At 38.6% G+C, this 12,630-nt stretch overlaps 1 protein-coding gene across 1 annotated transcript in view; it reads right to left on the bottom strand.

Moving 5' to 3' along the window:
* Positions 1 to 12,630, bottom strand: part of LOC121957675 (collagen alpha-1(XIV) chain-like) — a 206,127-nt gene that overhangs the window by 130,368 nt on the left and 63,129 nt on the right. Inside the window, 5 exon segments of the mRNA XM_042506398.1 lie at positions 2,320 to 2,489; positions 2,852 to 3,013; positions 4,217 to 4,381; positions 7,656 to 7,775; positions 8,076 to 8,234. Of these exon segments, the coding sequence (XP_042362332.1) occupies positions 2,320 to 2,489; positions 2,852 to 3,013; positions 4,217 to 4,381; positions 7,656 to 7,775; positions 8,076 to 8,234 (776 nt within the window).

Here is a 12,630-nt window from a genome sequence, read left to right as displayed (position 1 = left end):
TGCTGGGTTTTTGGTGGTTGTCGGCAGAATAAGACAGTGTAAATGGTGTTTTGATAATCATACTGACTTAATACCACCTTTAACGACAGTTTCAATATCTTTATCTGTGACAGAGAGGCAGAAATAAAAATGTATCTGTTTTCCCCAAACTTTTCTGTTTTCGTTTCAAAATGAAGCCCTCTGACAACATCTCTGTCGACAGAATCCCATCAGTTGTTGACTTAAGGCATTTTATTGTGAAACAGTAGAAAAGGTGATACTGTTGACCACTTCTAAGTGAAAGCTAAAACATTCCTTTTTTACTTTACCTACTCCACCCGATAATGACTGTTAGCTTATTTTAAATCATTTAAAAACAAATTTTTCTTTGCACCTCTTGTCTGCACTTTTGCTATATTTAATAGTGTTTTTTTTAAATAATTCAGTAACTGACCTTTTATATCTCATCTCTGTTATTATATTTTATTGCTCTGTAAAGCACTTTGAATTGCCCTGTTGTATGAAATGTGCTAATGCCTTGCCTTGTAGATTTGCACTACTGTCCCCATTTTCAATTCATTTTTTTAAAATTCTTACAATATTTATTTATATATAATTAATTAATTACTTTGGGGAGGTGTTACTTACGAATCAGGTATTTATTATTTGTATTGTTTCTTTATTGTCTAGTAACGCAATCTCAATTATTTTATTGTTAGTGCAGTTTCTGCCCCACTGAATTTATTATTATGTACATGTAACTGCTCATGCAATTGATTTCTATTGATATTATTAATAACTGTTACTCTTTTTCTAACCGTTTGATTACAACATTGTACATAATGGAGCAGAAACATGAGTGGAAGGTAAATTGCATTTTTCCCAACTGCATTAGTGATTTATTGCATTCTGTATGACTTTTAATTCCCCTAAAAAGACCTTGAGTAAAAAAAAAAAAGTGTAGTGCGCCCTACCATAAATCAGGCTAATGGCTGTTTCATTAAGGTAGCAGAATATATTTTACCACAGCAGAAAGAGGCGCTGGGTTTTATGAACGCCTGATTGCAAATTCTGCAGAATCGTTGCCATTAATGTTGCATATCACTTTGAGAAATGAATTTAACTCGCCAAATTGACCTTAAACGGTTTTGTTGAGCAGCCTTAATTAAAATGCAGCCATTACATCAGTATCTCAGCATTTTATTTACCCTCTGCTGGGAAATCAGGAGCAAAGTCCCACCAATTAAGGTGACAAAAGGAAAACCCCTCATCATTGATAAGGAGGCAGAGAAACAGATGAACCACTTAATAACCAGTGGATTGGATTAATTTAAATTATGAAAGACAACTTCAGCGAAAGCCTGTATTCACAGGTACCATTAACGACCAACAGCAAGCTGTATGAGGAGTCAGCACCAAAGAACAGGCTGAAAAAAACATCATGATCAACTATTTTTCATCCACATCCACAACATCACATCACACATCATCATCTTAAAGGTTATGTAAGTCAACAAACCACAATAACTGATAAAAGTATTAAGACTGTGTCATTCAAGACAATAATACAAAATATGATACTTACAAAATAAATGAACAAAACGTGATCAAAATTTTTTCTAAAATGTGGAAACATAAAAAATATATCTTAACAATCATTTATTTAGTTTTAGAAATATGCTCATTTTAGGAGCAGAGTGCAAATGTGTTGTGATGGATTCATCATTCATTTCTATAGCGCAGCCGCACATGTTTGCACCGCAGGTAACGTCGCACAATGAGGTCATTATGATCAACAACATGATTAAAAACAAGAGGAAATCAAAAGCCTTCTGCTTTCTCCCAGGGAAAGACCAGAAAATATTACATTCACACGGCACGTAAGGTAATGTGTTTTTTTTAATTTTCATTTTCGATCGATATGTGTACAGGATTTTTGTTATCTCCCATGCTTATATAATTACAGCTTTGTGATTGTTTATATGTTTTCTTTGATTGTTTTTGTGGTTTAGTTATACCATATATTAACATACCTTTTTAGTCATTCTTTGTGGTAACTTTTTTTTGATATACTTTTTGTATATTTTTGTTCATGTTGTCTGTAACTTTTGTTGCTGCCTGTCTTGGCCAAGACACTTTTGAAAAAGAGGTTTTTAAGAGATTTTTTCTGGCTAAATAAAGGCTAAATAATATGAATAAAAAAGTATCATAAAGTGATGACAGGAGGCCTTAATTTTCTGCTGCAAAAGAATGAATGCTACTATGGTTCTTTTATTGCTTATAACTGTGATTTTAGATCCTATTTCCACTAAAATAGTTAAAAAATAATAATCCAGGTACCTTTTCCTCTGGCTTTCCTCCGCTCGCTGGGTAAAACACCACACGGTATTTCTCCACCTGGCCCGGCGCGTGGGTCCAGCTCACCCGGAAACTGCGAGCTGTGATGTCAGATGTCACCAGGTTGCTAGGTGGCGCCACAGAGGTGGGCGGGGGGGCAGGCTGTCCTCCCCCTGGAACAGAAGAGAAGCACACGCTGCATTTTCTCCATGTTGGGTTTCACGTAAAAACTGTCCGAGCAAATGGCGACAAAGATGGTTCACACCTGCTGAATCATTTTATGTGCAAACTTCAAAACTCGTTTTTCTGAATCAAAAAGTGTCACACTGTTAAATGTTTACCTGCTTTATTAAGCAGCCTGTGTGTGTATGTACATTTCATGAGGGCGGCGGTACGTCTGGCTACATTATATTAGATGGGGACTGAGTTTTTATTGCTTTGGGATCTCCTGCAGTCATAATTATGACCGGCGGCACAAACAGAGTAATCGCAGTCCGAGCTGTCTGTCCTGTCGTGCGACTCGGCTGAGACCAACCTTTGATCTGCTTGTCGAGCTGCTCCACTCGGTCACAGACCGTCTTGGTGAGGCCCTCCACGATGTCGCTCATCACGCTGAAGTCCGCCACATTGTAGACGTGAGTTTCCTCGGGAGGAGAGGCGATGGCCCGCAGCTCGTTCTCATCTGCGTTTTTCACACCTGAAGACATGAGAGTGTGATGAGATTGACAGGAAGTGGTAACTTTAAACAGGTTTCGACCAGACAGGGGCGAGTTAAATGCCCCTTTCAAGTAAAGTACAGTGAAACTTTTTTTTTCTAGAATGAAACTGGTTTCTCCATCAACATCTGTTACTAGAAAATAGTGCAAATTCATAAATGGAGAAAACGTGCTACCGGGGTTTAAAAAGTCACTGCTGCTTATTTAGTTTATTTAGTTTAGTTTTACTTTCTAGTTTGAAACATTTATCTGATACATTTCATGAAGTAATGCATCAGTCTGGTCTCCTCTCCATTATATTCAAATAATTCTAAAGACAAAGTTGACAATGCCTGATTTTCAAGGTATATGAATTCAAGTACTTCAAGCACCTCAAGCACCTTGTGCAGTCCCTGATTAAAGGTGTTTTAAATAGGGTTTTAATGTACATGACATGTATATGAATATAAAGACATTCATTCACCTAAAGGGGACAATTTGTCAAAATCTGAAACGTGCCTTCCCCAAAATAGTTTTTAAATTAAGAACAATATTTTCCCAAACTCCAAAACTGCTTTTTATACTTAATTTTCAAATTAATTTGAATGAACATGTCAAACTGAATTGACCCGAGTGCTGAGTACAACGACTAAAAGTCATTTTTCAGGAGTCCTCTCATCACCTTCTGCTGTCTGTGTGCTTTGCCAAAAGCAACCTGACTTCAAAGAAATCCTGAAAGGTTAAAAAATGTCTCTCTAATGAAGGTTTACAAACTAAAATCCGTCAAATGAACAGAAATTTGGCATTTCATGTAAGGACAGTAACAAATATTTTCCCTGCCTACTGTTTTCCACAGCACAACATAAGATTTAAGATTGGTTTCATTCCTTGGAGGTGTTTTAGTTTATTTCAGTGCAGCATCAAAATCGACTTGTGGAGACTTGTTATTCATCAAAATGAACATTTATTCACCTTTATGAAGAAAAACATAAAGGTCAAGATTTTGTTTGTGATTTAAAGCATCAATCTGTAAAGACAGCAGGTCTAAGGAAAATTAAAGAGCAACGTCTTCCGAATATGCTGCAGATATTTGCAGTCAGGTGACAGGTCTTTGGAATATTTTGCATCAGTTGAATCTTAGACAGTGTTTTTGTTTTGTATTAGTGTCTGTCTGAGCTGTCAGTCTCGGTGCAGGTGTGGCTCACCGATGGCAAACAGCTCAATCCCAGCATCCCTCAGGCTCTGTGCGGGCGGTATCACATCATCCTGGGACTTCCCGTCCGTGATGAGGATGCCTATCTTGGGAACGCCGGGCCTGGATCCAGACTCGGTTTTAAAGCTGTTCTCCAGGATGAAGGTCAGAGCCAGACCTGGTCAGACACACAGACAGAAACACAGTGAATACAGCGTGACACAGACACTATTACAGTGCCAACTCCTGAAAAAACGTCCACAACTACAATACTACAAGTGTTTATGCTCCTGTTCTTTTTACAGATGTCATCCATTTAAAATACTTTTTGAGGTTGCAGGGAGAATTTTAATCCTAACATGAGAAAACTCTAGTAAAGACTTACTTTGTGAATGCTTATTTTAAGGTTTTATGGTTAAAGTTTGCAGCCTATAAGGTGAAACTATGCCACACATCTTCTGTGTGCAGAAAACAAACAAGTAAAACCACATTTTTTAAGATAAAAAGTTTTCAATAACAATAATAATAAACTTTATTTATAGAGCACTTTTCATACAAGGACTTTTTATTTTTATGCTAATACTTTATCTTGTAGCACTTTGAGATTTGTTCCAAATGTAAAGTGATAAATAAAATCTATTCTATCTATTCTTATTATTAAAAATCTCATATCTCCCCAAATCAGTGAAGTGTAATGCAGTTTTAAAAAGATTTTACTTTTGTGAAATGCTCCTCCAAAAGTGGGGTTACAATGCCAAAGTCAGGACGAACGCTAAACGCAAAGCAGAAGTGAGTCATGATGTAACATCAAGTGTGTTTTAAATCTCTGAAATCAATCACAGTGTGCAGCAGTCTGGAAAATAAGACATTTTTTGCATGTTCCCTCTCCGTGTTTTGACACGCTGCGTCCATCATTTGTTGGACAAGGTGACACCTACTGTTTAAGACGACAGTCATCTGAACATTAGAGCCACTTAAAGAACAGCTGCGATGGCGGGTTAATCTGCGGCTGACAGTATGATTGCTCTTTCTGTTCCCCTCTGAGGTGGAGTAAGGACAGCTGAAATGACTTGTGGCGTCCTGGCTCAAAGACTTCACCAACATGATGGGTTTGAAGTGTCGTTAATAGCTCGACAAGTGTTCAGTCTAATGAGTCTGTTCACATAATGAGCAGCTAAGTTCTGTTGGCTCCAATAATGACGACGCTCTTATTTTATGTCTGTTTTAAGCCCCGCTGGCTTCTTGTTCATTAATTCAGCCTGTTGACCAAAACACTCTCAAGTAACTCTGACTGTTTATTAACAGTCGATACAAAGTTGGTTAAATGTTGGATACTGATCCGCTTATCTGACTCTTGTCACTCTGCAGGTTCACCGGCTGTCGTGAACCTGCACTGACGCACTGTTCATCCAAACGACTACAGAAACTTCTGGTAAATAAAATACACTAAAGGGATCGATTTTTCTGTTTAATATGCTGAATTCTGTTCGCGCTGAAACAGTAAGAAATTCTTTTTAGCTTTGTGTCAATGAATTTTTCAGATGAACATACATATTGCATATTGATTTAGAAATCTAGCGTAAACAAGTGCATCAGTAGGCAGGTTTCCATTGACCCTAAAATTACACAAACAAAAATTAAAAAAAAAAAATCCAAATGCAAACATGTCAATTTAGAAAAAAACCCTCCCATTTGTCATGTAAAAAGTTTTTACACTTGCATGAGGTTCGGCAATTCAAAAAAGCTACATTTTGCAGAAAATCTACAATGAAAACACTTTTTAGTCTTTTCTAGGTCTGGTGATGCAGCAGGAGCTACAAGAGCTGTTTTTGCATCACATAACTCTGAGAAAGTCGAGCGGATCATCAGAAGTTTTGAATCCACACTTCCTCTGTGAAATCGTGGACTATCAGCTCCCAGAAATCCCTCATACGTGGCCGCTCCCACGTATGAGGGGCTCACCTTAACATTATCGCTCACATAAGACACCTACGTGGCCTTGGATTGGAAATAATGACAGCTAGTGCGGTGGCTGCAATAGAAATAAAGCTGCTAATGTTATGAATATCCATCACCATGGTTACTGGGATGTTATCACCAGAGGAGAAGTGGCAGAACATCCCTCAGTGGAAACGTGTTCATTTAACAATTGTGTTTTATCAACATTTCGAAAAATACCGCTTACGTTTTGTGCAAATCTGTCATGAAATCTGGCCTTGTCTATCGAAGTCAGAGCGGTCAGGCTTTCTTTTCCCCTCCCCTGGGAACCAGAATAACCTTAAAGAGATACTAAACTAAAAAAAAACAACCATTTGTGTATCAGTTACAAGTCTGTTTTTCTTGCATGCCTCCACAGTGAAAAAACAGAGTCCAAAAACAGAAATGTCTTCATGAGTTGAAGTAAAAGGGCCATGTTCAACAAAAGTAAAACTATGTCAAAACATCTGTTTACAAACTCTCACACAACTCATCTCTCGCAGTATAATCCAAGTCTTCTTTATCCAGTCGTTTGCTCAGTACTTCCCAACACATGCAGTTTTACTAAAACATAAAATATAAAAACACTTCCACCTACGTGTGTGCGTTTGAGCTCTGCTTGAGTTCAAATGCACGTGTGTACCCAGGCACGCCGCTTGTCTGAGCGGGAGATTGTTTATGTGTTTTAAATATTAAAGGTTTCTCAAAAATGCATGTGTTTGTGAAGTACTGAGCCTACGACTGGATAAAGGAGACTTGGATTTTACTGCACGAGTTGTGTGAGAGTTTGTAAACAGATGTTTTGACACAGTTTTGCTGTTGTCACACACGGCACTCTTTACTTCATCAAAAATGTTCATCTCTTTTGGATTATCTGTGCAACGGAGTCATGCTAGAAAAAGTGTGTATTTCACACTTTAAAGGTAACCGGGGGGGGTAGCTTATATACAATGTTCTTTTTGCTGGGTTTTTTTCTTTAATGGGGTAATAGGTTTTTTGGCTGTTTTTGTCATGTTTGACGCCATCTTGACTATTAGGAAGCCAGAAATGACTGTATATTAGCGTTTTCTTACACCTGCACCTTCTCATGGTGATGGTTTTTAAGGTAAAACTGCAAATTAAATCAGCACAGACTGATGGTTAAGACTAAATTAACTTTTATATTTGCTGAATATGAATGGAGCTGCTGTTAATGTGTGAATGCTGTGTGTGGTCACACTGAAGTGAAAACCTTAATTGAACTGCGGCGACCTTCTGACTCTCAGTCTGCTCTTATCGCCTCCCCGCTGTGAGGTCACAAACGTTTTAACACTAAGCTGAAATGAACTGCACTGAAGTGAATTTAATAAGCTGAGGTGGAGGATTGGCTTCGGTCCGAGGCGACCTCTGAGGCGTTATCTGTTGACTGTGATGAGTATGGAGGACCATAATAACCTGAGAGGGAGGCTTGGGTTTTGGCCGGCTGCGTGCTGTACCTGTCAGAGTGTTTCCTCCTTTATACGGCAGGTTCTTCACCGCGTCCATCACAGCCTCTTTGGTGGTGTGAGCATTGAGATGCCACTCGATTCTGGGGTCTCCGCTGTACTGAGCCAGGCCTGCAAACATGTCACATTAAGGTCAAAGGACACATGGATATTACAGTCTTGTCTGGGTCCTGACCTTTGAATCTGCAGACTCCACTGAGGTTGAGTTGACTGAATCTGGTGTGGTGTGGTGACAAAAAAGTTTCTCTGCAATGCAATGTATTTGGCATCTTTGAAAACTTTTAAGTATTATTTAAAATAAAGGTGGAAACTATAGTTGGACAACATGCTAAATAAGACACTTTGAATGAATCTTCCAAATGTTATGAAGATAGTTTGTACATTTAAACACCTGAAACTTAATCTCCTCACCTATCCTGGTCTTGTCGAACTCCACGGAGAAGGCCTTGACCAGGTTTTCCAGGAATGTCCTGACCAGCCTGAAGTTGATGCGGCCGATACTCCAGGAGCCATCCACCAGAATAACGATGTCGGCTATGGCCGGAGTTTTACACATAAACTCATCCGCAACTAAAGAAACAGACAGAAACACAGAAAACGACAACAGAAATTTACAACAGAACGACGGTCTCACGCAGCACTGCAAAATTTGTAAGTAATTATGGTCTCTTTCCTGTTCTGGTGGTTAGAGATCTAACATGCAGTGACATATTGTTATTAATGTTTTACTCCTAATGTGAAGTATGAAGCAGACAGAAAAAGGATGTAAAGCATGTACACAGCCGCCTACAGCGCACACACGTTCAATCTGCAGTGGTTGAAAGTAGGACAATTTGATGTGCAGCTTCTGTCCCAGAGTATTACAAAGTGTTTCATTAATTCTAATTCAGTTCAACACGGTATAATTAAACCCTGGAGGAACGAGGTACTTAGTTTTAGCAGATGAAAAATAACAGCCCACTCTGTTGTTTGTCTCAACAGTTTACTGGGTGATAAAACAGACCCGACTCTAATGAGGCAACAGCAGTTCATTTACAAAAAGCCAGTCCGGCACACAGCGAGCCAAAGGCCAACCGAATTAGGAAACAACCATATTTCTATCAGCCAATTATCTTTCTCACAGAGCTTAGGAAACCTCTGTGAGTTCGTGTGGGAAAACTATGCAATCGTAAAGGTGCTGGTTTTAATCCCAGTAGGCCCAATAATCAGAATTTTAAAATGCTGCCAAAATGCAGATGAGCAAGGCACTCTGCTGCAAACATGCATGTATGGTAAGAAAACAGTAATTCAATAAATGAAAGTTTAGAAAAGAAAATATGCAATAGTAAGATATTTTATGGAAAACAAAACAGTCTGTGCTGATCTATCAGTTTAATCTGCTTTAAGGCATTTTATTGAAGAGTAATTGTATAATCACTTCAGTGCTCGTTTTAAATTCTGTGATCCTCATTTCACTTTGGTCACATCTAAACTTACAAATAACAAATGACCAATAATGTTAATCAGGAGGCATAAAGTTTCAACATCAACACTTCTTTTTCTGGGAAAATAACATTAACTGAAAACTGTGTTTTTTCTTGCTTCTTTCACCTTTCACCTGGTGAAACACTCATTGTTGTTTTAATACCACATGTATTACAAACATGTATATATTTATTATGTTCTTGTTTCTTAGAAAAAAGAGGGAAGAGATATGGAATTAATTGTAAGTCCTTTGCTGGGAATGAACCATAAATTTTATTTTGTGTTTTGTGGATGTAATTGTGTTTTGCAAATGTATTTTTGTGTATGCATTTGTTCTATTTATTGGTGTACTTTTGTTTGTGTGTTTGCAGAAGCAATTTTGTGTACAGATTTGAGGATACATTTTTGTGTATTTGTAGTATTTGCAGATGTATTTTTGTGGATGTACTTTCTTTTTTCTTCTTTAAATTTTAAAAAATCCTCCCGTGGACAGGTGTTGAAAATTAGCATTTCACTCTGAACCCAAAACACAATTCATGTAGTCCCAGTGCTTAAATACACGTATGATATAATTCTAACATAAACATAAAATCAGACTGACTTAGTAAATACAGATGATGCACAAAGATTGAGTTGGTTATTTACATATGAAACATTTATACATTTTTTCAGCAACCACTGTGACATTAGCTGGCTAACTAGCCACCTGCTGTCGCAACAAATAGGACATTTCCTAATCGGACTAATTTCAAACTAAAAGTCCTCTGGGGTGTCATACACGGTCTGGACAAATATTAGGTTTTGATCCAGTCTGGTTTCTCTTCTCCAAATGTGCTCTTGAGCAACATAGTCAATGTTAAATCAACAGAATGCAAACAAAAGATGATTGTGGGCACATTGGGAGATTCTCGGGTGTGGATGTTAAAAAAAAAAGAGACTTCATGCCCGACAACCGTTCCTTGAATACATAAAGCTGAAGAAAACAGTGACGCAGCCATAAAGCACAGGTGGTTGTAAAAACAAAACCCTGATGGTTTAACTTCAAACTGGATTAAGTGAAATCTCTTAACTGCTTTACTTGTAGGTAGAAACACGAGCATCAGCCACTGATTTGCACTAAGTTTTATCTCCAGTATGAATTTGACACATAGTTGGCCCACTGCTGCGATGGTCTGTACGTGTGAGACCAGCTCTGTATATCTGCACCCGCTGGCACACGATTTCTTATCTTCCAGATGTATAAGAGAATATTTCATTCAGGTTGCAGCATGTTTTAACATCTCAGGGGTGGAGAGGGCTGCGAGTGTGTGTTTGGTGGGGTGGCGAGGGCATTCTTCAGCAGTCATTTCATTCATCATTGACAGGAACTAAGAAGTGTATCACTCCTTACAAGTCTCTACAGTGTCGGAATTCAAGCCTCCTCCTCGGTCTAGCAGAGTCTCGGTGCCGCTATCCAATACGACTTCAGTGGGCAGATGAAAGCAGTGACACATAAGACACACAATTACTTCACTGCACTGGAAAGAATGAGCCCTGAGCTTTGGCGCTGATTATCGTTTGGCTGCACGGAGCACGATGCAGAAATTAGAGCTAATTCATGGGTTGCTCCTGCAAGTCGCCGTCAGCTAAATGACACGCTAACATTTTAAAAATAAAATATGTGAACACTATAGCATGTTGGTGTGTATGTGTCTTCACTACTGAGATATATTCATTTGTTTCAAACTACAACAGCAAACATGGTCTTCCCAGTTAAGAAGAGGGCAGCAATTTAAGTCAGTAAAATGTCACTTCTGCAGACAGCCGGAGGAAGAGTCTGGATCTGGTTACTCTGTTGGCTTTACTGAGCTGTGATTAACACGAGGCAGCCGAAAACAACAGTAACCAGTGGCTGACCAATTTATTTTGGAGAGGACAAAGCAGAAATTGTAAACATAAATTCAAAGTCCAAATCATAACTGGTCAAAAGCAAAAGTATGACAAGCTTTGCTTTCTTCTGGTAGTCCAGGGGCCTCATTATACAACTTTTTCCTAATTTTTCAAGATAGGAAAAATCCAATCTTCACTCCTTAACTCGTGGATGTGTATCAGACCTCCAAACTTACTGAAAGAAATTGTAACAATAACTATAAATTTGATTCTTTAATTGGCATTCATCCTGCGGGATTTCCCACATATTAATTTTTTGTGGCTGCCCGTGACAATAAAAACAACATCTGCAATGCAAAGATTTGGTATTTTTGGAGCTGGACTGTTGATGAGGAGCGCTGAAGGAATCAGGCTGTTCACAAAAACAGTTTGGACGTTTTCCCATGGAAAGTAATGCACCCTCATTTGTAAATAGCCCATGTATTTCAAAAAAAGCTGCAATCACATGACGATAGTACTGATGGAAATAAGCAAATGAAACCGTCCTGAACGGTCTTGTAAGGAGGCAGGTTGGTGTGGATGAGTCACAAAAGTCTGGAATTCGACACGTGACTCCCCCCTAAACCTAAACCTAACCTCCATAACTGTAAGTTAATTATGCTACTGTGCGTTAAGGACATAACGTTAATTATAGGGCACTAATTCATATGATTTTATAAAAACTGTTCTGACAAACTACTGTGTGTGCATTTTTGTAGGATATTATGACACATTCTGTGAGAATATGTTGCAGAAATATGTATGCCATTTGATTATGTATTGCAACAAACTCTCGAACCACAGAGCCCACTCTGTACATAGCGGCAAAATGTCAGGAACAATGAAAGTGAAACTTAACCCTTCCTTGCACTCAGTCTAAAAGTTTGCTTTCACTCACCTCTACAGCAGCTGCTGCTCTCATCCATCAATCTGATCTGATCAGCTCTGACTGAATCAACAAATCAATCATCGACTCAAATTCCTCTAACTGCTACTAAGGACTAGCGGCCAAGAATTAGGCTAGCTCAGATGGTGGGACTTTGTTCATTTGAAATTAGACAAAAAGCCACTGTCTAGGACCATGCCTTGTTAACCTTTTATACATCACAATATTTTATTATGAATTCAGGGCATTTCTATACATAACTCAATGCTCTGTCAATTTTCCCTGAATAAACAATGAATCAAATTGTCTTTTGAGCCACTTATTTATACCTAAGGATAAAATATTTGCAACAGATAACACTACTGTGACAAGCTCCTGAACCGTGGCTGGTGCTTCATCTCATGTTCTAGGTGCAGACTGCAAAAGTCTGTAACCAAATTGTATCTGTATTCGTGTCATTACCACTAAATCCTGTCCAAGAACCTGGAGACGCAGGTGACAACCCTGAATAATGCATCTGGCGAAGAGGACGGGTTTAGATGGATTTAAGGATGGAAAGGAAGGCGGTTTCTCAGTCAATATAGGAGGTGAAATTGAAGGGCAAAACAGTGCTTTGGAGAACTAAGTGAAAGAGGACCAGCCTTCTTTTAATAGCACGTCTGGGAAAATACTCGCACCTGGACAGATGGCGAAAAAGGAAAAAGGACA

The sequence above is a fragment of the Plectropomus leopardus genome, chromosome 18 (assembly GCF_008729295.1).
Source record: "Plectropomus leopardus isolate mb chromosome 18, YSFRI_Pleo_2.0, whole genome shotgun sequence".
NCBI lineage: Eukaryota > Metazoa > Chordata > Actinopteri > Perciformes > Serranidae > Plectropomus > Plectropomus leopardus.
This window is presented reverse-complemented; position numbering and strand designations above follow the sequence as displayed.